A 27,791-nucleotide genomic window follows, 5' to 3' on the forward strand; every position below is an offset into this window, starting at 1 on the left:
AGTAATAGAGAGCCTGATGAAAAACAATGAACTCACCTCTCTCAGCATCAGTCTGTGGCCTGACTTAGCTGATGTGGTATTGTGCTTACCTGGAAGAATAGGCTGACCCTGCTGTAAAACAGGAAGCTCCATAGATATTTCCCCATCAGCCCTGTCCCAGGCCAGCCATCGATGTGCAGGGAAAGAAAACTGCTCCCCTGAGAACAGATTCAGCAACTGCACCTAAACAGCACCAAGAATTGCAATTTAAGTTGCTGATCTCAGTCCAGATCGAACAGAACATGAAGTGTGTGGGATGCTGTTGAAATCTGTGCAGGTGGAGCTCTGTGGCACGATCACAAAACCATGGTTTTGGGGCATGTCTGCTTCCCAGACACAACTGCCCTCAATCCAACTTTTCACTCAGATTCGAACGTGCAGGGCAGAGTAACTCAAGTGCAGCCAAGAAACAGGGTTTATCAGCTCAGGCGCAATCCCACAAAATATAGCCATGTTGTTCCAGCTGGTATATCCACGTGGGCTGGCACTAGGTGGCATGGCTTACCAAATGCAGAAGTTCTCACTGGGAAGTTTGGCAATGCTTGCAGCTATATTCCTTTACCTTATTTTCTTATCAGAACAGTAGTTAAAGAAAAAAACAGGTTTTGATTCTTCAGCACTGCTTGTGACATAAATAAACCATGAAAGTGCTAGCCCCAACACCAGTCTGCCCCACACAATTTTCTTCCATGCCCAAATTCTAGCATATAGCAGAAAAAGGACTATATGCACACCAGCTGAAGAAGGGAAGGAGCTCTAGTTATTTTGTACTTCAAAGTATTCTTTAGTAAGCACCTCAGAGGCTGCTGTATATTAGAATAGTCCCTAATTATGCTAATTTATACTACTAGCCACACTAGATTTTGGACCAACAGAGAGAAGCAAAGACACTTTTACCTGTAATTTCACTCCTGCTCTGTGCTTTGCAGAATCTAATCTCCTTAATTAGAATATTGAACAAATTCAGAAATACTGGAAACACTTTTATCACTTTTACTGCTTGAATACTAAACTTTAAAGAAAGAGACTTATCTTGTCTGAAAAACCTGGCACATCTTGGCATGTCAACATCTACTGAGGGATCTTGAAAAGGGAACTGAGGGATCTTGAGTTAGCGAAGCAGCACCTTGTGGTCATTTGCAGGCCCGATACCATCTCAGTACAGACACAGCCGCAGAAATCATGGGATATTGATGGAGGACTAGCATGCCTAACTACCAGAAAAGCTCTGCAGTTGTAAAGCACCCTCTCTTCATTTCAGATCTTCCAGAAAAATGCAGGTTCCCCAAGGAGCAATGATAATAAGTGTCGGACCAACACTCTGTAGGTTGTTTCTCTTCTATGAAGTCTAGAAATCAGTGGCTATACTCCTTTGGCTCCCTGCAACACAAAACACTAGGTTGCTTATAGAGTGTGTTTGGTTGAATGTATTTCTTTTCCTTGACTTTGTGCCCAAAGTTGCAAAGAGCGAATGACCTAACCCTGGCTGATGAATCACTGCCTAAAAACTGTGCCTGATCGACTCAGAATTGGTAAGGAGAAAAAACAAAATTTGTAAGCCAAGAATCAATGGAACACACTGAAGTGTTGAATCCTTCCTTTAAAATTTTACTGTTGATTTCATTAAATATATCTGACCTGGGAAGTGAGAAGGGGAATAATAACGTCTCATTTTTTCTTTCCCTTTTTTGTCAGACTTCTTTAAGCTCTCAGTTTAAATGGGTGTGTATTATACAAAGCAGGCAGTACAGCCTCTATTCACAGAGGGTGCTGTACAACAAACTCACAAAGGTGCATTTGTTGAGTCAGATTTTATCACAACCAAAACTTGTAATACCAAGATTAAGCATACAAATGAACCTTTTCTATAAGAGAAAACCCACTGTTTTCTTCCAGTTTCTTAACTCAGATACAGTTTAGAAATTGCTGGTAACCTGTCCCTCTGTCTCACAGGACAAAGCTATGAGGTATTTTCCACCCCTTCACTGCTTCCACACACACATTTATGAAAAGAAAAATAGCAAGGAACAGAAGAAATAAGGATCTTAAATGATATTTTGACTCCAGCATTCCCCAAAACACAGCACAGCTGGAAAACAAATACCTAGGCTTTATAATCAGGCAATCCTCACCTGAATTGAAATAGATATAATGCCTATAATTCTACCTTGAAACCTCTTAGATGGAGTGATACTATCAGTGACACAATATTTCAATGTAGACATGCATTGGTTAGAGGTATGAACTCACAGGATCTTGCCTAAATTTCAGTTAACACTGCCCAGACCTTACTTAGTCTTCTTTCTGAGTCTCAGTCCCAGATGAAAACAACTAGTTAAAGCATCAAATAGCCACAGAGTTTGAACATTGATCAGTGAATATTTAACTTCAGTGGACACTTTGCATTAGATAGATCTAGATTTACCCTGAAGTACGATTCTAACAATGAGTTTACCAGTAGCTTCTAAAGCCCTTCCATAAACTGCTGTCTCTTAACTGAAGGATAAGAAACTCTGGCACAGAGGGAAGTGTTTCAGGCATGCATTGCATATCATTGGCACACATAGCACATCACTGATGTTAAGCATAAAAGCCAGATCCTTTCATTCCCAGTCCAGAAACGTATATACTTTGAAAACCTATATATTATGCTTCATGACTGAGGCTTGAACTAGCTGATTCTCTTTGCTTTATTATCTTTGCTTTACCTGAATCAAGACCTTTTTTAAATAAAGAGGGAAAAGAACCTGTTATTGTCTTTTTCTCCCCAGAGACACAGAACTAGAAACATTCGCAATGTAGCTCTGGTGCTGTGCAAAAGGACTCAGTGTCAGCCGTAGATTTGAGGAGGACTTGGCTAGAGTGAGCTCAATGACTTTCTGGGTTTTGGCAAACTCTAGACACTGTACCATACAAAGACTGTAGAAGACTCAGACTACAGCAGCCAGCTTCAGCAGTCTGTCTTGCTGCCCAGCCATACATTTTTAAAGAAACAATGTACAGGTCTCACTAAACTGCAAACAAACAGCCAAGACATACCATCATAAGCTGCCTTTAATTCCACACAAAAACACTTCTTCATAAATAATCTCCTAAATGAAGCTGCAAGCATTTGATGAGGTTAATATACTTATCCCAGAGATTTTTTCTGACTCGTATTTTGACCCTACTGTCATAGTGATAGCTGATACCCTTTTGGAAAGATAAAATTCTTTCTCACTGCTTTTACCTCTTCACAGTGCCAGGCAGGGGAGTTTCCTGCATTCGTATGTCCTATGCGTATTTTGTAGAGATGTCCTATGTTTCCAGTATTAACCTGTAAAAGAAACACAACTGATGAAACACAGAACATTTGTTAAAAGGAAAACACGTGCAACAGAAACTCGTTTAGTAACTGCCAGGTGACATTTTTGTTTAGAGGAATTAAATATTCTGATACTTAAACACGTGATTCCAAAATATTTTGCTCCAGATAATCATTAGAAGCTTGGCTCTTTTAAAGGACAACCCTCAAAAAACCTGTTGGCCTGCCAACTCCATTTAAATGGCTTAAGGATGCTGCTGTAGCTATTTTGCTCCCCACTGAATATTGGCCTCAGTGGGAGATGAATACAGACTGTATGCATGACTAAAAACCAAAAGTGTCTTGACCCTAAAACCTGGCTCAGTTTAGCATCTCACCTTTTGTCCCTGCTACAAAATGATTTCTGTCTCCCAATCACCTCCCACATACCTGGAGTACCTCCAGGAAGGTATGCCTTGCAATTTTGGAAACAATTGTATTCAGCTTTGATGCTTCTTTTTTACAAATCATTTCAATTAAATCAAATTTAAAAGCTGTATTTGAAAGATTAGCTCTTGGGCAGGCTGGATGAGTGTGTCCAGTACAGATAACAAGGTGCTGAGGGAATAACTTTGTGTGAAGGTTACTCAAACAACTAGTTGTGAACTTAAGTGTAGAAACAGAAAGCTTATCTTCAAGGAACTGGAAACACACCATGAGTGTCTTCCCTCCTTGCTGTATCATTTTTTTTCTTATTATGTAGGCTGGATTTGCTGCCCTTCTGTTGTTTTCTGTAGAATTCGATTTTCATGTTTTCAGTTACAGTGTAGAGGTGGGTGTGAACTGAGTTCCCTGTACCATGAACTTCCCCAAACTCAGTGTTGTAAACAATAAAGAGACAGAGCAGCAAGGACAGACCAGAGTTAACTGAGATCTAGCATACAGCACAAGCAGAGAGGCTTTTCTCTTTCTATACATTTCAGAGTAGGCACTCCTTAATTGCATTCAGTGCTATGGATACTCACCTAAAAGGGGAATCCTAGGTCCCAATCCAGGGACTGCTTCCATATTTTGCATTTAAAAGTCATTGGAGGTGAAATTAATTGCAATAATGGAAGCAGGAAACAAAGCCAACAACATCTATTGTGAAGAAGGTATTTTTATCTGTCAGGTACCCAGCTACTTATTTTACCTGCTCCTTTCAATCTTATAGCTGGGTTTTTTGATATCACAGATGGAAAATGGCATACTACTTTCAGAGGTGCTGGATTCTTCTGAGAAACTCCATCAGGTTCAAGAGGGCTAAGGATTGCATTTCCTACATCCCAAGCAGCTACGAGGCTGCTGTGAAAAAAGTGAGCTCTTCATCAATGTTGCCATTAAATATCTTTTCTCAGAAGGCGACTTGCTATGCTGGCTACTAACAATGGAAGCACCTGTTTGTTATATGGCCGTATAGCTGGCACCTGCTACAGACACTCACTGACAATCCCAGATACATACTCAAGCTATGCAGCTTTTGATAAGAGACCTATTCTGGCTCACTTAAATCACCATGCCGCAAGACAGACTGGGGAGAAATTTGCTTGTGTAACTGGAAGCAGAAGCAGCTTCAGCTAGACAGACTTTATTACAGGTATAAAAATTGCCATTATTTAAATAAAGCAGCAGGTATTTAACAAAGTTAAAAATTTACTCCATATCTTAATTCTTCACTTCCTCATTTCATTTTTAATATTGTAGCGCCATTTCAAATTTAAGAACTAAACAAGTATCTCTTGTCCTATATTTCTCAGTATTTTCTTGGGCACTATGTAAATTAACGAGTAGTTCTTAGACAAGAAATATGTTGGATCAAATCAGCTTTGGATAGGTGAGTGGGAAAGGATACTATTTAGTTCTATATTGAAGTCCTGTTTCTTGTTTCCAGATATGTGTACCATACAAAAAAACTGTCTTTCCATCACATGGATTTTGAAATGTCATGCAATCTGCCAGGATACAAGAGGGCAACACAATGAATATATATTACTTACTGTGAAGATGTCTTCATTGCCTCTCTGAAATAATTTCCCCTCCTCTCCATCAAGAAAAATAGGCCCTGAACTGCTGTGATCCCCATACAATGTAATATAAACCTTTGAGCTTGTTCCTGCAGATGGCATATCACTGGTGAGGACTGACACCTTCCATTTCCTAGCTATTAAAAGATAAAAAGACTCACTGAATTACTTAGACTCAAGATTCTTAAGCAAAATGCATTTCAGTAATCAAAATTCTAAATAATACCATGCCAACGAATATAGAAATACGTATTTCACAAAATTACCTCAGGTAAATATTGAGTTTGCTATGTTGGGCATGCAAAAATCAAGAAATGTCAGGTTGCATTCAGATCTTTTGCTCTGCATATGCCATATGACAAAAGCAAATTTGCATGAACGTAGATCACTTTTCAAACACAGTTTTGAAACATTGTATTAAATTGTATTAAACATGGCTTTCTGTTTACTTAGGATATATTAGCTCTGCCCAGTGCAGTGCTGCATAATGACAGCCATGCAGGCTCTCAGCAAGCTAGCTCTGAAATTACAAACTCATCACTTCAGGCATTAGGGTCTCTCAAAGCAAATTAGCTTTGAAAAGACTTGCAAATTAGCTTTGAAAGAGACATCTTTAAGAAAGGATCTGTATCTCTGCAAAGGTGTGATGGGTTATGCAGATGTAACAGCTTGTTTGGAATCCACTGAAGGGTTATCAACATATGCTTGCATTGCAGTGTTGGCATTATACCCTGAGATACCAATACTCTTTTCATGGTTAAATTTCATAACTATCAAGACCAAGTATATGGATTTAGGCTTTGGTTTAGTGGAAGCTGAGTATCAATGGCATGGAATTAAGGGAAATGGTATCACTGGGGGCTGGCTGATAACAGGAAGGAATATTAAGAAGACACCCTCACTCCCAATGTTCCAAACTAGCTGATAACCATTTCAAATAGTAAACATTTAAGCACCTCCCAAGCTTGCTAAGATCGTTTTGCACCACTGATTAATATCACTGTTTCTTAAAAGAGAACTTCCTTTAAAGTACAGGAGCAGTAATAAAGGGCCTTACAGACTACAGAAGCCCCCTATCATCTAATGACTCATCTATGCTACACATTTTACCTGTATTACTGACTTTTCCCTCCATCACAGTATCTTTGACCCTGTCTGCTCTGGCTAAAACACTAAGAAATAACATAACAATGATGAGTGAGCTCATAATGATATGATGAATTCTGTGTTTATTGACTATTTGAGATACTTATTTTGATACTATTTGAGATCCGTGTCCCTAAAACCCCAGGCAATAAGCTATCCTGAAGTTCTGTTGTGAGGTTCAGCAAAACCACTTTTGTTTTGAGTGTCACTCAGTATTTTCAGTGCTAGCTATGGGCATTTTCTTAAAGGAGTCAGTGGACATTGATCATGATACATACACAGAATTATGGTGCAACAGAATGTTATTTGAGGACTAGTGAAACCAATGATTTGAGGAATTTGCATTTAGTTTTCTGTGGCATTCTGGAAAAAATAAGGTAGGATTAATATTTTTACTTACTCATGTTTAGCCATGTCCAAAAAGAAAAGGTATTTAAGAAATTCATAATTAGGCTGACCTAGGCACAGGACATGTCACTATCTTTGTATCTAGGAAATAAATGACTTGAGAATATGTCCTCCATACCACTTAGCAGTTATATTTGAATAATTAATACTGCTTTTAATAAAAGGCAGAAAACAAGGCACAGTAAAGGCACATTATGAAATCTAACATATTAATGAGACCTGATGGTAGAATCTATAAGTCTTCTTTGTATCTTGCTATAACCACTGTGCTATACCTATTGGGGAAATTTTTACTTCCGTGTGGCCATTGTGCTTTGTGTGTAAAATACACATTCCTTGGGGAATCCAATATTGTAGAATCAGTAACTATTAAAATAGATATTCTCTCCCATACTTGAGGGGAGAGACAGGGAGACATTAACATAATGCTTGATTCATCTTTGAGGACAAACCTCAAGACATTGAAATTCCACAGTAGTGTTCTGAAATTTACTTATTTGTTTGAAAAATGCTTGTAGGTCCATAACCTGAGTGGAAAGTGTGAAATTTTAAAAGACAGAGACAGAATCTGAGACAAGTTATATTGTTGAAGAGCAGGCATCTAAAATACTTTATTATCATGAGAACTTTGGACTATACACCACTACTCAATTTTAAAGAGATACTCTTAAAGCAGCACTTTTCTGAAACTACTGTGAATGTGCAGCTATAGTACCAAGCTTCCTAAGCAATTATATTGTCATTATTAAATAATAAATTGCCAAATAGCTACGCTTACCAACAGGTTAAACTTCATCATTACAAGAATTGTTATAGCCTGAACAAATTAAAGTGAAAGAATAGGGAAAAAATAATAACTGTGAGAGCTGAGGAGGAGAAATAACTGGCAGAATCACATTTTCTGACAACAGAGCAGTGTGATCCTTCTCAAAAGTTGTTGTAATCTGCTTTTTCCACAGCTGAAGTTAGCTTGCTGTTTCTGTTACAAAGGGGGTTCTGTACATTATCCAAAGCAGTGTCTGCTCCAACTTTCTGTAAGCCTTGACTAATGACAGGTGACCATATAATCCTCCATGTTAATCTAAATTATAACTGAGAAACTAGCATGTGTATAAAACATCTAAGTCACTCTATGTAGGTGTACCTAACTTCTTGTCTTAATTTAGTTTATTAAATTAAGAAAACTGCATTAAATACTCCTAATTTTTACAGTGGATTAACATGGTAATTAGACTAATGATATTGATAACATCAGTGCTATAAAAGTCAAGTAACTTGTTTAATAGTGATAAATTAAACAATTAAATGGTCTTGCTTTCTTCTGACACCCTTAGAAGATAAATATGCCTTATGCATTTCAGAAATGTAAACCAATAAACGATACCAAAGCATTGCTTCTATACATTCAAATTGAGGAGCCTAACACTTCTGAGAAATCAGTCATTTCTCATTAGTTTTTATGTTATATACACTTTTAGATATGCAAAACCATGTCATCCAGCTTTCTATACATCGCACTAGAAATAGTAGTGATTACTATAGATTACTGCGTGCAATGGCTTCTTCTCCAATACACTGTTTTCAGTCTCTTGGAGCCTTTCCAGTTAATAGTTTCCAGTCTTTACCTTTAGCCATATGTGAATATTCACTGCAAAGTCAGTAGAAGACCTGTTTGACCATTTTTTTCAGGTCAAGGATAGTAAAGATTACCAATAAATTCTCTACTATGTAACTGTTTTGTATATAAGCCTGTCATGCCCTGGCAGTGACATCTGTTTGAAAATTTAATTGTGAGATATTGTTGAAAGAAAAAAAGAAGAAAAAAAAAAAAAACAGAAAATAGTGTATTTAGATTAAATGCTAATCTTGACTCTTATTGAATAAGATTTTTCTATGATTAATATTTTTTAAATCCCTCAATATTTATATCTGTTCACAGTAAAATTAGTCCAGAGTGTCTTCAATTTAAAACACGCAAATTTTCAAAACTAAAGGAAGATGTTAATGAAGTCAATAGAACTGAAAAGCAAGGTATAGCAAAGGAAAATTAACCAAAAAGGTTATTTAACCATACACATTAAAAGAGAATAAGCAAAGACGACTATGTACACTACGTGCTGAATTTGAGAACACTAAGTACGCCTTTACAATAAAGTGAAAACTGCCTTTTTTTTTTTTTTTTTTTTTTTTTTAGATAAGAACAGTGACATACAGTGATTGGGAAGTGTCAGCACTGTTGACAAGAATGGGCTATGGAATGGGAAACTTAAAATGGCAGATCAGAATGGGATGACGAGTGCACTGAGAGACTAAAACCCATGTATCTCACACCAAAGCAATACCAGGTATTGTTTTTGAACAAATTTTAAATGAATAGACAGTTATGTCCAGATATATACAGCTAAACAGAAAAAAAGATTACCAGCATCAGTTTAATGCAGATACATGGCAGAAGGTATCCAGACTTGCATTGTTCAAGTACCTGATCTCCTCCATGATGATGAGAATTCATCTTTGTAGACAAGGAAACTACAGTAGCTCTAATCTATCCCAGCATTATATCAGAAATTAGTAGCTAAAATGGAGAATTGGATTAGTGCAAGACTGTAGAGTAAGAAAATAACTAGCTAAATGGGAAATTATAAGTTTGTGCAGAAATTAGAAGTATTAATTTATAGGGATACTAGTAAGTTTCTCAAGAATCAGTGTTGGAATTCATCTGGATTTCATATTTTCGTCAATATACTGTATAAAGTAGGTAATTTCTGTAACAATCTCTAAGAATTGTCAAAGTATAAGAGGATCAGAAAATCCAGAGTAGTAGAAAAGGGATAATATGTAACAGCATAAAGTTCAAGGAAATGCATTTTAAAAATACTACCAAAACTTAATGCTATGAACAGGTAATTTATCACTTAAAAAAAATAGAGGAGTGAGTCATCGATGTGACTGTAAGTTGCACCAGGAGAGACATCTCCATGTAGAGACATTTTATTGTCAGTGTCCCAGAGTTCAGAGAGACACCTTCCAAATACTGCATAAAGTTCTGGTAACCATATTCAAAAAAAGATTTATTGAAACTAGAAAAGGTCCTGAGAAAGACAACCATGACGATTAGAGGAAAAGGAGAAAATGTTTATGTAGGAGAAAAAATTGAGACAATGTCTGATTTTATTGATAGATACCAAGGAGGAAAAAGACATATCCAAGTCAATGACAATGACGGCTTTGGGACACATGTATATAAACTAACCATGACTAGGCTTAGGATAGAAATTAGGAAACAGTTAAGACAGACATCAGAAGAAGGACTCAAGCTCTAGAACATCCCTCCAGTGGAAGCTATAATGACTATAGACAACAAGTTTTAAAATGAGATTTAGTAATTAAATGGAATTACTTAATTGTGTGGTTTCTTTCTAGCAGGGAGCTAAACTAGATAAACTGAAACTTCCTGGGACTGTGATCTATATGTTTTATTCATTGTTTCTTTTTTGATAATGGCAAGACAAAAACTGAATTCCTTCTAGAAGAATGGCATAATCTATGTAAAGCCCTTGAATGCCTGCTGAATTGTTTTCTGTCCTGTTCTTTACACATTATTTAATATGCTTGACACTTCCAAGTATATTTTATCCTGACTAATTCAGAAGGACTGTACATCTTTTGCAGTTAATTTGCAGAATTAAGCTACCTATATAAAGTAGCTCATACTACTCATGGTGGTTTTCCCTCTGTCAATCAGTATGTTGCTCTAGTCACCAGCATTGTGAGGTTCTCTCTTCAGCCTTCTCCAATCTTACCTAATGGAAGCAATTTTATTTTATCTGCCTATCTCAGCCACTTAATATTCTATATCTTTCCTGAACCATTAATGAATATATAAACCCTATGACAGTATGGTACCTCTCACTGTCAAGCTTTTCTCCTGCTCTGAGGTGACCATTTCATTCCTTCTCTTTCAGTTAACATACTAAAATCAGAAGCAAGTCTTTCAGTTAATATAACAATAATTTCAGCACTTGCTGTGGTCTCTGCTAATTGTAACCTCAGGCACTACCTCACATCTCACCTTTTTAGTGCTTACTTTGCTCAGTAACCCTATAATAAACATCTGATTAAAGGTTCTTGAACCTCGATCTGAAAAAGTTAAGGTGCTGTGAATGCAGCAGAAAGACTCCAAGTGATGGAGATATATATATAGCTGTTAATTTGCCTATTTAACATTTAGACATTATTTGCAGCATAGAAGCCTGATAAGCAGAACATGGCATTTAGTTGGATTCTAGTAATTTTGAGCTTCATTTTCCAAACATAGGTTTTATTTCTGTATTGACATGTAAAATGATGAAAAAATACCACTGAGACTCTTCACTTGGAGCAGTTCTAAAACATGCAAAGGAGGACACCAAAAAATGTGGAGATGGAGAGAAGAACATCAGAAACAAGGCCAGCATAGGAAATAACACACAGCTATTTGGTGTGAAATATATTAGATTATATATGTTGCTTTAGGGTGGTAGTGTTAATTTATTACATAGAATACACTGCTTCAAACAACAGAAAAGTATCAGTTATTTATGAGGAAACATATCTGCCACCAGACTCCTAAAAAGAATTGAAAAGCGCTTCTAGGTTTCCTGCCTGTACTGCAAACCCCTTTTGCTCCAGATCCAACGTCTACTTCCCCTCCATGTGCCTTCTGTCCTGCAGGGAGACAATCAGAGCCTCTGGGCCAAAAGGGATTTGCATCAGCCTTTAATTTGGTCCCAATGATAACCAAAAGATCATGATCCAGGGCTTATCGCAGCATGTACATTCCAGTTAGTCCAGACACAGCCTCCAAGAGTACAGAATGGCCAAATTCTCATTCTCTAGAGTTTAAAATCTAACCAAAAAACTGAAATACTCTGCCTAATCACAATATACATTAAATATTTTCCAATTTTATATTTAGAATCATTTGCTGAAAATTGTAAACCATGTAAGTGCTTACTATGCACACATAATATTAAAAAATGTTGTAAACAGGTATCCAAAATAATTCTAATAACAGATTGAAAAATCCTGAAACATATTACATATGCCTTAGTTTCTCATAATACAACATATTTACAAAAAAATACCAGACAAAAAGAACATGGACCACTTTTAAAGTACAGACATTACAGAAGAACACACAACTAAAACTTGTGGTGTATGTAGAACAATTTTAAGAGTGAGCAGTGCTGCCTCAGAAAGGACTATGGCAAGGGCAGTCAGGAAGTCCATTGACACACAGTTTCCCTTCTCAGTTCCTGTGGAACCCCAGTAGCAATAAATACGCTCCTTTTCTAGTATCCTCTCGGTAAAAGAGGCAAACTTCATTTGGGATCCCATATACAGGCTGAAAGATGTCTTTACTCACATAAATATTCTGAAGTTGGCCTTTAAAAACCAGAAGAGCAATTTGATAATGTTAATCTACATAAAATTAACATGACTTTGGTTTCCGACTTTCCATTGTATTACAGCGTTTGAATAGTACTTCCTACTTTTCATTTCAAATGAAACATATCAGTTGATTTTGTTCTGGAAAAAAGCATTTCTACTGAAAGATAATTCTCAAACCCCTTTCTCAAATGTCATGAACTATAAGAATCTTATATTGAAACTCAGGATGGTATTTCAAATTTCAGTTCTCTGTTCTAATAAGCACTAGTTGTTTCTCTACAAATAAGATGGTCAATATACAATGGAATATCTCTGAGCAGACAACATTTCAGGGAAAAACTGTTTTTTAACCAAGAAATCACTGTCTTAGACGAACAGCTTTTCTTCCTATGTTGGTCCCTATAAAAATCTAAGTAATTATCTGTATTTCAGCAATGATATACAATTGTGATTTATATTTATCTATGTCTGGGCTGTATTCACATTGGGAGTTTCACTGGGTGTGGCATTTAGCAATTTATTTTGTGACTTTTTTTCTGAAGACGTTTTCACTAGTCTAGTGTTATAGAAATTCCAAGATGTCTATTACAAGTCTTTCTCATCTTTACTGCTTCCATTGTCCATTGTACAAAAGCAAACTACTTCTTCTCCTCCTCCTCCTCTTCCTCCTTCTTCTTCTTCTTTATCTTCTTCTGTAGGAAAGGCATTTTCATTTTTCAGATTTTCAGAGGCATTGTGTTCAATGTTATTTAAAGAAGTGTCACACTTCAGAAATGTTTCAGAATGACAGGTTTCTGCTGGATCTGCCAACATGGGAGAAAATTTTTCTCCAACAATATGAATTAGGCTTATTCTTAGGGTTTGGCATAATTTTGGCTTTCTGTTGGGTAGCTCACTATTTGTGCCTATCACAAGATCACTGGGTATGTGTTTGGATACATTATTTTGACAATTGCTGACTTCCACAGGTTTTACATTCATATCCTCTATAACATGTAACTTCCCTAAACTGCTTGTGTCTTTCAGTGCTGAAGATGCAAGTGTTCCAAAGTTACTAATAAAATCTAAGGTGTTATTAACATAAAACCTATTAAAAATATTATTGGCAATCTTATTGATACAGTTATTCTTCAGAGTCACATGATTATTTTTGTCTTTTACTATATCTTCGCCTGGCCATTGTAAATGTTCACTCTTTTTGGCCAACAAACATGAACCCAGCTGGTTCTCAATATCAGATGCCTTTTGGTAGGCACATCCTCTCTGTTCCTCATTAATTGGTGTGACTGTCACTGTCAGTATTGGACAATGTTGGCCACATATAGCATGGAGTTTATCCAGAGAATCTTCTTCCTGAAGAGCACTTCTGTTAGCATTAGTAACATCCGTTGGCTGAAACTGTATGGGTTCATCATTTAAAGGCTGTTCCAATGGATGCACCTTGTTATCAGGCAATCTAAATTCCACAGATGTGACGGCTGCAAAATTGGTATCAGCCTGTGTGGAAAGATGTGTGGAAGTAGAACCTACCATGACTGATGGTTTGATCTTTTCTTTGTTTGTTGCAGGAAGGGAAGTGATCTTACCATTGTGGCTAGGTTTGCTTTTTGTACTTAAGTCATCCTGAAAGGGGTCTGAATCACTATTATGAGGTATATTGAAGTAGTTGCAAAAATTTTCAGAGGGTTTAGGCATGTCTTCAAGTTCTGAAGAAGAGATTTCATTGAGGTCTGGGTACTGATTCAGATTGCCAAAGTGTGAGTACGGAACATCATCACTGTTAGTATCAAGGACTGTGTCTGTTGATGTTGTATCCAGATTACCATACATTCCAGTCCGTTCAGGTGGTGATCTTCTTATCAAATGATTTTCTTTGAGAAGCCATTTGCCTTTATCTATCAATATTCCTTCATCCTCATTAGCTCGTACACTAGGTTGACAATGCTGCTTTGGAGATTCCCCTGAACGGTCATCAGTATAACTTGTCTCTTCTCTGTTAAGAGTAGATTGTGGTGTTGGTAAAGAAGTATTTTCTCTTCTCACTATCGTGTCGTCTTTGTTTATATTTACTGGAAATTCTTGTGAGGGTAGTGAAGAATGTGACAATTTCTCTACACAGTAAGACCTAGGTTCTTGAGAAAAATAAATGGTTTTTTCCACCACTGCAGAGTGGAATTCTTCAGTATCTTTTTGAAATACTTTTGACATATATGGAAATCCTCTGTGAAAGTCAGGCTTAAATGAAGCTTCTGTCTTGCCATAAAGTCGTTCAATAGTTCTTTTTACATAGCCAGTGTTATAATGTTTTTCAAGCACTGCTTCCTCCCCACTTTCATTGGTCAAATCACTGGATGCTCTAAAGTTATAATCACTCTCTTCAGTATCTGGTCTGTAATCTGACCAGTCTGAAGTAGCAGGACTTCGTAAGCATTTTTTTAATTGAGAAGTGTCTGAACACATTTTATTCTCCGGTTCTTCTACTTGCAATTTCTGTTCTCCTTCGCTCATATCACATTCTGTAATTTGCTTTGATTCATAACAAAATGATAATGGAGAGACTGTAGATAACCTCTCAGAGGTTTCCTCACAAGTTTCTACATCTTTCTTGTCTTCCTGTACAGAATAATCCTCATTATTATATTCTACAGAGGTTTCAGCAGCTAGTTTAAGTTGGTTATTTGATTTTTTGTCATTATCTGCTGACTTTGGATCAATTTTCTTATCTTCACTTTTATCAGTAGTTACAAGTATAATATCCTTTTCACCTTCTAACTCAGAAGTATCCTGATCTAAAATACGATATTTATCATTAGAAGTTACACTATGAACTGTCGAGTTAGGTTCTACTGAAGTTTCTGACTCTTCATTATTGAGTGATGTATCAGTGTTTTCATCTTGAGATTTTTTATATAGGCTATCAGGCATTTCTTCATTTCTTTCAGGTAGCTCTATAGCTGATGCAAGGCTACAGGTATTTGAATTAGTATCAGCATATTGACCATCTAGATGTGTTTTGGGAGCACTCAAGTCTAAAGTCTCTGTTTCTCTACAAAGATCTTTCTGTATATCAAAACAGCTTTCTAATTCACCAGTCAGTTTTAGAGCTTCTTCAGAATTTACACTGTCCCTTGGAATACAAGGCTCAACAGATTTTTCATTTTCGTGCAAATGTATACCATTATGAATTTCAGATATGGGCATATTCTCATGGCAATGTGTGGAGTCCTGCTTTTTGATTTCCCCCCCAAAGTGTAATAAATTGTTTTCTGTTGATTGGTGAAAATGTGAGAAGGCAGCCTTCAGTTCATCAACTTTTTCCATGACTGTAGTTTGTTTCAGAAATTGTAACTGTGTAAATATTTCAGAACAGCTACATGTAGTTTTTTGCATATCATCTTTGTTTGTCCCAATCAAACTCTCTCTCAGATTCAGTACAAGTAGCCAAGCTAGGACGACATTGGAAGAAGAACCAAAAGCTGAAGGAGAAAGATCTGAAAGGCTGCAAGCTTTTCCTATACATCCACTATGTTCTTTCTGCAGACCAAGCAAAGTTGATTGTAGTTCATGCAGCAACATGCTAGACATGCAATTATTCTGAATATCAATTCCCATTTTCTCATTGACAATTGTGCAATCAACTTGAACAGCAACTTCAGATTTTTTTCTTTGACATAGGTTGGTATCTTGAATATCAACTTCTGGCATTTTTTTATCATTTTCATGTGTCTCATGAAACAAGTGTAGTTTACCATCATGATGAAATTCTGACTTTAGTGAACACTTGGCCTCTTCTACTATAGTTGTATTAGCATGAATGAAAGAGTCAGTTTGTATTTCACCTGAATCCTTGGCTAATTCTTCTAAAGTTCCCAATTCACAAATAGGCTTTAATGGTTTTTTTGTCAGATTATGTTCAACCAGATGGTTTTTTCCAGTCACATGTACTTTATTTGTGATAAATCTGGTTTCTTTATCTATAGAAGCATCAGTATTTTCTTTAGGAAAATAACAGACATTGCTATTCTCTGCATTTCCTTCCTTTTTATTTATAGGGGGTAAGACAGAATTTGGTAACAAGTTTTTCAGCCAAGTTTGGACATAGTTTTCAAGTGAATGCTTAACAACTTCCTCTTGAAAATCCTCCTGTTTTAGAGCCTCTAGTGTAATGGCTCTCTCTGACATGCTTAACTTATTTGCACCTTTACTTAGATTTTTCTTCATCCCCTTTTGCTTTTTCTCTTTCTTTGATGACAAATTTTCCAAAACATTCTTTTCCTTTTCTTTTTCAAAGTTAAGATTCTTTGGCACTTCTGACAATGAAATGACTGCCGAGTTGTTAGATGTCTGTTCAAAAGAATTGGTTGTGAGATGTGTGCCTTCTTTCTCAGAACTCAGTGTATTCTGACTGTGTTCTGATTCATTGTTTGAATCAACTGTCATTAAACCATCTTCACTCCTTGCAGATGAAACGATACTTTTTTTTTTGCCTGACTTCAATTTTACCTTGGCCAACTTGTTATTACTTTTTGGGGTTGTATTAGATGATAATCCATTCTTCTCCACTGAATCCTGGTGATAGAACTCATCTTCAGGACATATGCTTTTGTCTGAATTGACAGACCCATCATTTTTTTTTACAAAAAAATCCATTCCTTTTTTCTGAGGTATTTCAGAATAATTATCCATAGCCTCTGTTGTGGAATCCTGTGTGGTTTTGTCTGTGATATGCATTCCCTCATTTTTAATTATCCCTGAAATTTCTTTATCTTTTTGATTTTCATATGTACCTTGCTCTAGAAAGTTAGATGATTTTCTTTTCTTCTTCTTTTTGGTGAGGGAAGATGCAGATTGACTGTCATCAATGAGATGTGTTGCCGCCACAGAGTCAATCCTGACACTGATTTGATTCTCACTTTCAGTAACAGTAGGAAAGAATCCAGTTGCTGGGTTTATTTTCTCAGTAGGAGCTTTACTACATGGAGGTACCATCATCTTCATCTGGCTATGTCCAGGACAGGCTGAATGCACTGGATCTTGAGAAATAGGTAATAAATCAGCAGCTTTGTGTTTTGTTTCTTCTTTTGACTGACATAATTCTGAATATGTAATGAAAGAACTCAGTGATCTTTTTATTTGTTTAATATCACATGACTCATGGATGTGGTCTGCTGAACCTGGTCTAGCTGCCTGGTAAATTTTTGATGATGGTATGAAACCACTGATGTTAGCTTTGCAGGTTGATACTAAACTATTATATGTACCTTGTTCCACGACTGATTTCTCCAATATATTCTGCACCAATTCATCCTCATCAGGCAGTTCTAACGTCTTCCTATTTGTGGTTTCTATTAAATCATTACTTTTGTGGCTTACTTTAAAAAGCATTTCTTCTTTTATATTCTCTGAAGAAAGCTTTAATATATCATTGCCAGTCATCTCGCTAAACTTTGGATTACTGACACTTGATTTTTTTCTGCTTGAACGAGCTACCATGCAATACTCAGATTTATTTTCTCCGTTCTGTATTTCCTCACTGTAGGAAAATTGTCCTATTGTCTTCTCCTGAACCTCTTTCTCAGATACCAAGGTGACACTTTCAACTACGGCTTTTTTTTGTCTAACACGCCTTGGCCCAGGGGTGGGAGGCCTATAAAAGCGAGGCCTGATATTATCCTCAGGTACATTGCTTACATCTAGATCTGCAGTATTGTCCTTCTCACAGATATGACAACCAGCAGGTTTTAAATCAGACTCTGATTCCTTGTCTGACACTTCGGCATTGAATTGCTGTAATGAGTCTCCCTCTTCTTTATTGTAGCTCTTCAAAAATGGAGCATCTTTTGGTTTTATATGTTCTGATACATTTACATTGGATAAGCAGTCTTCTGCACACATTGCAGAATTGCAAATGGTGGTATTTTTGTCATCAGAAAGGCCAGCACGACTTACAGTGGTTGTCCATTTAATGGTTTCTTCCTCTTTAATTTTGAATCGAACTTTCATTTCCACTGTGATACTGCCATCTTGATTAAGGTGAACAGATTTCTCAATGTCGTCTTCGTACTGTGCCACAGATAAGTCTTCACCAGTAACTGACTGATTTCCTCCTATACCATTATGGCTGTCAGGAACATAGGAAGAATGTGAGTTGTTATCATTTGAGTTGTTATCATTGCTGGACCCTTTATCAGAAGAAACTGAGAATATCTGAGATCTTGAGCTAGAGCTCATTTCAGCAATTACTACCAAAAATTACATTGAAAGAACCCAAATTCATTCAGTAGGTGGAAAGTAGAGCGGACAAATATCATGCATGAGGATCCAGATGATGAGACAGCAGACCAGCAGCAAAGGAAGAGAAAAGAAGAAAGGAGAAAAATTAGTACAAAATAAGATAATGAAGTGTGTTTATTTTACCAGAGTATTAGAAAGTAAAGAGAAAAACATGGCTAATCTTGCAGTTCATTTTAAGAAGTTGTTAGAGAGAGAAATACAACCAATTTTTAATACAGAATCAAGCATTTAACTACTTTTCCACTTAATTTTATTTTGCAATAGGTTCTTTCTAATGCCAGAGCTAGTCTTATTTGAAGCTCCAAAGCCTAAAAAAAGTACTAAATACTCTCATTTTATACTTAGTTGGCAGCTGAGGTTGCCTTGAACTTTTCAAGGGATTCACAGGCCTTCGCTTGTTTGGGCTTCAAGCTACCAACTTTACTTCTTCTTCATGCCTGAGTGATCATTAATATATCATTTCCTAATAGTTCGTACAGTTAGTGCTAAAATGTGTCAGTCAAGGTGAACATATATCTCCCTGGGCTTAATCCAACAATCTGCAGCACATGAGTAATTACTGTGAGTAGTGTCACTGATACATGAATACAGGGTTCAGATCCAGTCCCCTGGACTGACCTTCTATAGAGAAGTAAATATTGAAGCACTTGAACTTCTTCTAAAATCTGAATTTAAATCATGACATTCTGAGATACATTTTATGCTACACTACTGTAGACAATGGTGCAAAAATCAGTAAAGCCAATGAGAATACTTCCAGACTTCAATTAATTTTGAGTATGGCCCAATATGTTTGCACACACATTAAATATTCCCTAAATATGTTTTGATTACTCTGTAATAACTTGGCTTTTAAAAAATCTTATCTCATCTCTCTCTAGCAGTTGTCACTGAAGAGGTGAGAGATGAAAGAACATGAGATAAAAATAAAGTTTTGCTGTCTTCCAAGTTCTGCATGTGTGAGGGAAACAGTGCATGTACACCCACACAAAGACATCCACAACTGCTACTGATACCTAAATATATAGGAGCCACCATTTAATAGAAAGGTTTCACTTGCAGAAAGGTATTTTAACACATGTAATATGTTAACTTATCTACATTGCTTGAATTTAAACATATTTTTTTTTTCTAAAGTGAGTCTCGAGTGGTCTCAAATCAAGGCTTTCACAATTAACATATTACTATTACAGATACATATCTATAATTTCAGGCAGATCGCCTTGCAAGTTTCCCAGGCATATGCTTTACCATGAACAGAATCAGAAATAAAAGTTTGTACTAACTCCTCTAACACAGACCAGACCTTATGCTTCCCAAAGTTAAAATCTCACCTTCTCTGTCTCAGGAAACAGAATTGGAACAAAGCATCTGAAATTTGATTTTTCAGGCTCTCACATCATCAGTGATGTCTCCTACCCAGGATACTTATGAATTTCTCAGGTTAAAGACAAAAGAGGGTTGTTTTTTTCTCTCTCTTTCTGTAATTGCTCTTAACTAAGGATTAGAAGAGGGAGCTTATCAGATTCTCAGCCACTCACATTTTCTACCATTGCAAGGCCCAATATCTGGCTCAAAGCAAAATTTGGGTAGGACATTTTGTTTTTGCAGAACTTTCATTCTCAAAATGTTCTCATTCATTCTCTCTTGACTCATTAATTATGCTCTGCAAACAGCTCTCAAGCTGTGCAAGTCAAAGAACATGAAGGTTGAGAAAAACTAAAATAGTTTGGTGGGGACATAATAAACTGTAAGGGATGTGGACGAAACTCCTTCAAGTAAATGGAAGCCAAGTGTCTTATGTATCAAAGTGCTCCATGACACAGTCAAGATTACCATGGAAAGTCTCAGTACAGGAACAATTACAGTGTTCCCTGGGCTCTCCAGTACAGCATACAGCTGTATGAAGAGTACAAGGTACCTCTGGATTTAACAAGTTTCCCCCTAGACAGTACCTTTGCCCTACAGGATGCTCTAATGCTGAGGATTCCCACATGACCTAAAGCTCTGGTATCGCAGCATTTTGTTCCCCTCAACCTCAGGCTATTCAGCTAGCCTGGCTTCTCTCTAATAGCTCCTCATGTTCTTGATCATCCACTGGCCGCTTCACACTCCTACAGACCTTGTCAGTGGCACAACTCCATGACTAATCAAAGGGAAAGTACGTATTTGTGTATCTTTTCCCAAACTTATCCAAAAAACATGTATCACAGCCATGAGGATATAGGAAAGGATGACACTATTTAGACAAAAGCAGCTTCAAAAACACAATGAATTTGCGAGTGGATGGGTGCTATCTGGGTGTTTTTCCTGTTTATGTGGAGCATGGGACACACGAAAAAGTGAAAGTCATGACAATGATAAGCCAAACCTCCACTTGCTAAGGTAAGTTCTGAAAACTGCACAAAAGTTTTGCTCAAGAAATTCAGTTAGTTAAGAGCCTGAAGTAGCCTGTGGTTTCTCTTTTACCACTGCCGTTATTAACCGTGACACCAAAAAATTAATAACAATGACAATCAAGTGCATTAAAATAAAATATACTTATAGATTTGCATCCATATTCTAAATAAGTCTGTTTGAAAGAAAATATGCAAACTAGCTGAGTACTTAGCAGAAACTTAAATTTTAAAAAGAACATTAATACTTTGATCTTTCTTATGCTTGTAGAGGAGTCAGAGCAGATATAAACAGTTTCAGCTGGCCTTTTTGAATATCCTTGATCCTAGTAAGATTGTCATGGTTTATGTCTTATGCTAAGAGAGGTAAACCAATTAATAAAATACAAATTAATTCAAAGAACTTACTATTTTCACTTTCTGACTTGGCATTTGCTTTTGGGTACACACGATTTGCAATTCCAAGCAATTTAGCAGGGCGTGAATACCCAAGAGAATCATAATTGCTTGGTTTAAAAGGCTCTCTCCCCGCTGCGACTACAGCTCCAGAGCACAATATCAGGGCCTGAAGATTAGGAACCTGGGAAAGAAAAGTAACATTAAATTCTCTGCCTTAGTAACCACAAAAAATAATGTAAGAGATTTATCCCTTTCATGCTTTAATATCTTCACTTCTTAGTCTCTACATTAGTTTGCAGCAGGCTATTAAATATGTATCACAGCACGGAATTAATTTTTCAATTCCTATAAGGCAATTCCTATCTCTGTAAGGGTATGTCTTGTTATATAAATATATTATAAAAAGACTTCAAGAAGCAACTTGGATCCAGATCAAAATTTTCTTATAATTGTAAGTGTTTGCATATGTAATTTTGTTTCATCATTGCACAGTGACTGTTCATAGCCATGAAACAAGAATATACATTTGGAGGTAGGTATAATTATGAACATGTATTTGGAGGAAGAAAGGGGAAATTGAGAATACACCAGAAGTACTTGACCTGTACTGCCACAGATGAACAGGACAGCATCACAGAACAATATACATGGGAAAGGACCTCTGGAGGTCATGTAGTCTAACCCTCTGCTCAAAGCAGGTCTAACTGGATCAAGATGCTCAGAGCCTTGTCTAACAGTTTTGAATTTATGTTCCAAAATATACCGCAAGATAAGTCTTACAAACTGCACTTCACTTACGTATAGGTGATATGGACAGTTTCCCAACCTAATACAGAATTTTACCAAATGGAAGGTAAATGCAAGATTTCCCTTGAACTCTTGGAGCTCTGCATGGAATTCTCTTTCTAGACACCTGTTAGGTATAATCACAAGTGCTTTTCTGTGGTTAAACAACACACAGATAAAACACTAAGTGAGATAAAATTCTATAAAAGAGTATGTGAGTTGAAAATCAGGATTATTCGTGCTGCATCTTCTGGGTTTAGAGGTACAGAACCTGGTCCATGGTTTGAAAACTATAATAGACAGTCAGGTGTCATAGTTCCAAGTAATTAATAGCAAACCACTCTGCATTTGTGTAATGATAAAATATGTGTGGCTATTAGGTGCTACTTACCATATTTTTAAAACATTAAAAATCACAGATAAACAGCATTAAGACCAAAGGAAGTTTCTGTGTAAATGGGTAAAAATATAGAATTCAGATCACGCCTGAAATAGGCCTGAGTAAGAAAAAGAAAAGTGTTTTTTCATGATGACTTAAAAGAAAATGTTATCACTTGCTTCTCTCTGATTGCAAGATTTCAGTATATTTCCTCCAAGCTAGTAGCCTTTCTGAAGGGCAAAAGGCATAGAAAGGAAACAGCTGAAATTCAGCACATCAGATCTTACACCAGACCAGTGTCCCAAGCTTAGAATTGATAAAATCACCTTTTTAATTAAAAATAATCTAGAAGAAATTATAGAACAAATTGTCAGTACTCATCTTTATTCTCACCTTTCTGCCATCAGTGGTATATAGTTTCACGACTGGATATTGCATTAACTCACTCATATAATCCAGAAAGGCCTCAAAAGTTTGTGTATTTTTCTTTCCCAGCACTATGGTGCGTCTGAGTCTTACATCCCCATTTTTGAAAACAAGCATTTTTTTGGGAGTTGTTATTTTGCTTTCTCGATGGCCAAATCCATCTTCATTCTCCCTTGCTAATTGCACAGCTCGACGACGAGCGCTGACAGGCCTACTGATCTGCCAGGCCAGCGGCTTTTTGCTAGCCTGTTCCAGGTTGATGGGCTTCATTTTCCTCTGATGGGAGCAAATATAAGATTTTCCATCTTCAAGATCCTCCAAATTGGTAATGCTGTGTCTCCCTTTTGGTGTACTAATATTCCTTACTCCAAAAGGTAATGGGACCCGTTTGGATAAACTATCCAGCAGGGCATCAAATGTTTTGTAAGACCGGTTATTAATGACCATTTTGATCCCATTAAACTGAGGATCTCCACTTTTATAGAAACAGATCCGTTTTGCCACAACAGGTTCAGTAACATTGAAATGCCGCGTGGATAAACTCTGTTCACTCTCGGAGGAGTTTGGCTGATTCACTGAATAACTAGTTGAAGGTGTTTCACTCATTTTGACAGCAATCTGGAAGAAAGAGGAGACGGATGTAAACGTTTTCTTATGACTAATAATAATATGGTCTTCATTTTGAAAGGTGCAGAAAGAGAATTTGTAAGAAACAAACAGCAGCAAGTTGTGACAAAAATCACTGGATTTAAATGGATCCAAGCTGTTATCTCTAAATTCCACAAAGACTCCAGTACTGTTTGTTGGATTAAGTTAGCATAGCTCTGCTTGCAAATATTCCCAAAACTCTCCAATGTAATTTCAAATCTCTTATCATTTTGGTACAAGGGACCTTGCCTTAGAAGAAGGTACTTTGTCAGTTGTGTTGGTTTTGGCTGGGATAGAGTTAATTTTCTTCACAGTAGCTAGTATGGGGCTGTGTTTTGGATTTGTGCTGAAAACAGTGTTGATAACTCAGGGATGTTTTAATTCTTGCTGAGCAGTGCTGACAGCGTCAAGGCCTTTTCTGCTTCTCAGCCCACCCCACCAGCGAGGAGGCTGGGGGGGCACAAGGGGTTGGGAGGGGACACAGCTGGGACAGCTGACCCCAACTGACCCAAGGCATATTCCAGACCGTATGACATCATGTACAGTGTATAAAGCTGGGGGAAGGGGAAGGAATGGGGGACATTGGGAGTGATGGCGTTTGACTTCCCAAGTCACCGTTAGGCGTGATGGAGCCCTGCTTTCCTGGAGATGGCTGAACACCTGCCTGCCCATGGGAAGTGGTGAATGAATTCCTTGTTTTGCTTTGCTTGCGTGCGCAACTTTTGCTTTACCTATTAAACTGTCTTTATCTCAAACCCATGAGTTTTCTCACTTTTACTCTTCCGATTCTCTCCCCCATCCCACTGTGAGGGGAGTGAGAGAGCGGCTGTGTGGGGCTTAGTTGTCAGCTGGGGATAAACCATGGCATCAGTCCAGAATGATAATTAGATGTTTTCTTTCTTGAGGATGAAGCTGATGACAACATTTCATAATTAAGATATAAGAAAAATCCTTACTAAGAGGGAGTAATTTGTGCCTAGGCATTAGCTATATTCAGTCCAAAATAACAAAACTGAAAGACAATACAATTCATTCTGATCTCATATACTAGTATTATACCAGGGCAAATCCACTGGAGTCAGAGAAAAGGCTCCTGATTTACTACACTGTAAACTATACCAGAATAAGGCCCAAAACGTGTTTTAGAGTTAAGTTGCATCATAAATTGGCAGATCATTTGCTTTACTATTATAAGTTTTGTATTTCATGATACATAAACCACTACAATATTTGCATTTATACTGAGGGAAAAACTACTGATCAAATAAGACTTTTTTAGTAAGAGAAAAGTCTTTAAATCCTTTATACAGACACAAAAATTACAGGTATTCTTCAGTAGAAGTAGCCTTTAAATTGGAACATTTAAATACCGCTCTTTTAAACAACAGATTATTTCTGACAACTATATTGATAATCTTCATGCTTGAAAATAGAGCACCCTCACTGCAACCTTTCATTTGAAGCCAATCTATATACAGATACTGTAATGACAACCCTTTAAATGAATAAAATCGCTTTATCTTAATGATTGGTTTGCTTTGACTGGAACACAGGGTAGAAATGGTTAGTCAACTAATCAGCCTCAAGGAAGCAGTTTTAGTAGTTTTACTGAACAGCTGTATAGCAGTCTCAGGGAATATGTTTGTCATCAAAATAATATAAATTAAATTCTTTGACAATGTCACCTTTATGTAGCTGCCATATTGACTAATGGAACAATGTCTTCCGGCTCCTACATATTTTTCTTAATGAAGCTATGGGAAACAATATTTTGACTATTTTACTACTGCATAAATCAGTTCTGAAACTGATAAGAAAATGTTGCTATTTTTCAAGACAGTCAAGGTTCAAATAAAGTCCGATTTGACAAGATTTTATCTGACTCTGTTCTTACAGCTTTTCCAATAATGCATTGTTTTCAGCTTGGGTGTTTTGCCTTCACTAAGAGTTAATAAGTTTTTAAACGTTCATTATTTTCAACAATGATCAGAGCACAGGAAGCAATGTCTTTTAATACATTATTTATGCTGTAAATTGTACTCATTCTAAGTGCTAAAACTGAAAAATAACTAAACAGGTCTGCACTAGAATGCTCACAAAGATTGATTTAGGTAATCACAATTCCATTTAAAATTAAAACAAAACAAAACAACCAAAAATCTGTAAGTATTTAATTAAAGAATATGCAGGAAGAAATTTTCAAGCTTGGCTGCAGCAACTTCTACAACCCAGTCCGTGATGGCTAGTGAAATGGCTTACTTTCTGCGGTATGGAGGAGCTCCACTTCAACTGAAATCACCGAGAGCTATAGTTGCTCATTTTTTTGGACACATCTATTCATTAGATGCCTAAATTTGCATTACAATTCTAAACTGAGAGGTTGACAGGTGAGTTAAGACTAGGGACACAATTTGAACCAGCCATTTTATGCTTCAGGCATCATTCTATTTATACTGATATTCTTAGAGGAAATCCATAAGGGCATTTTTATTGCTAGCTGCAACAGAAACTTTCCTACTCTCTTTGCACAGCAAATGTTCTACTCCAGTGAAGGCAGCAATGACAGTAGTAAAGTTCTTGAGCAAACTGAATGTTGTGTTACCCCATTTAACTGGTCAAGAAGACTTGAGGTCACTAAAAGAGTCCAATCCAGGATCTCTGAGGAAGGGGAGAAAACTCTTAAGTCATCGTCACTAATGGCCAGAGACAGAAATGAACAGACATAGCTCCTCAGCTACTCTGTACTACAACTTCTCACCCTTTATGAAAATGGAGTGGAATTTCATCTAACTAACTGTATGATTATTCAATTTTACAAGAGATAAAACAGGTGGATTTTCTCATGAGACTACTGATAATAATTGCTTTTGAATTAGCCTCTCAGAAGTCGTTCTGGATATTTGTACTTCTGTAAAACATTGAGTTATGTAAGCATCAACATTTGGAAGAGAAATACAATACATTTTACATGAAGATAATTATTAGACTGAGTCTTGACACTGTGGAAGTAACGAAATCCAAAACAAACAGAGAGAGAATATACATGTAAAGAAAAAAACAATTTTCATTATAACCATGAAATAATTTGAATTCACAAAAGTAACTAAGAAAAACAAGTTTTCCTTGGGAAAACATAAAATGAATGATAAAACAGTTTTGGCAGCGGACTGATGGTTGCATAGCACAGCATGTATGAATATTTTCTAGTATTAATTTTAATAGTGGAAATTGCTTATGCATCTTGAAGATGCCTTATAATTGCATCTTACAAATAGCAAACATTTCAACAAATAATCTACATATTGTACAAGTTACTATTTCATACTACAGGTGATCATACTGTAATAAGTTTTCATTTCATCTTAAACATAGTATCAATTTTCATACTTAAATGATTTTATTTTAAAATTAAGAAATAGCTGATATTACATGATACAGAATGTCTGCTAAGATATTTTGGCAATTACAATGTTAAGAATTTTATTCTGCCAGAAAATCAAACAGAATTCAGAATTGAATCCCTTTACCTGCATTCTTATAAACAAAACCACTCATTTAAAGTTTATGCACAAAGATTTTAAATTTTATAAAGACACTAAGTGGAAGACTTTCTTCTAAATATATAAGAATATGTTTAATGCCATATAGCTGGTAAGTACTGCATATAATTTCATCATACTCACCCACAGTCACATCCTATGTAAATAAAAGAGTAGTTAGATTGTTTTCAGAGATTTATAAATTGTACATGTGATTGTCTATGCCATATGAAATGAAAATCCTTAGTCTTATTCCAAGTGCACTCAGCTAGAAAAAACATCATAATCCATTTGCTTAATCTCAGCTAATGTTAATCACCAGACCAGGTTCACCTCAGGTAGCCATTGTTCAGAGCAGAGTGTCCAACATCTCATTCAGCAAGTCCTTTGATATTATTTTTAAACTGTACTTACCTTTCAAATATTTCATTTATATAATTTTCTGTTTACTTAGATTGCTCAAGAGACTCACAGAACCACATAAAATAAAAATGTGGGTGGGGAACATAGGTCATCTAATCTATCTTCTTATCAGTGTAGGGTTATCCTTCA

At 36.5% G+C, this 27,791-nt stretch overlaps 1 protein-coding gene across 1 annotated transcript in view; it reads right to left on the reverse strand.

Moving 5' to 3' along the window:
• RP1 (RP1 axonemal microtubule associated) overlaps window positions 1–27,571 on the reverse strand; it is a 184,886-nt gene extending 157,315 nt beyond the window's left edge. Inside the window, exons 1-6 of the mRNA XM_030012421.2 lie at window positions 27,384–27,571; window positions 23,020–23,670; window positions 21,471–21,642; window positions 5,359–5,522; window positions 3,269–3,355; window positions 90–222 (exon numbers count right to left, since the gene is read on the reverse strand). Coding sequence (XP_029868281.2) covers window positions 90–222; window positions 3,269–3,355; window positions 5,359–5,522; window positions 21,471–21,642; window positions 23,020–23,658 — 1,195 coding nt within the window. The 5' untranslated portion in view covers window positions 23,659–23,670; window positions 27,384–27,571. The remainder of the gene's footprint in view (window positions 1–89; window positions 223–3,268; window positions 3,356–5,358; window positions 5,523–21,470; window positions 21,643–23,019; window positions 23,671–27,383) is intronic.
• Window positions 27,572–27,791: the final 220 nt, after the last annotated feature.

The sequence above is a fragment of the Aquila chrysaetos genome, chromosome 4, assembly GCF_900496995.4.
Source record: "Aquila chrysaetos chrysaetos chromosome 4, bAquChr1.4, whole genome shotgun sequence".
Classification (NCBI taxonomy): Eukaryota; Metazoa; Chordata; class Aves; order Accipitriformes; family Accipitridae; genus Aquila; species Aquila chrysaetos.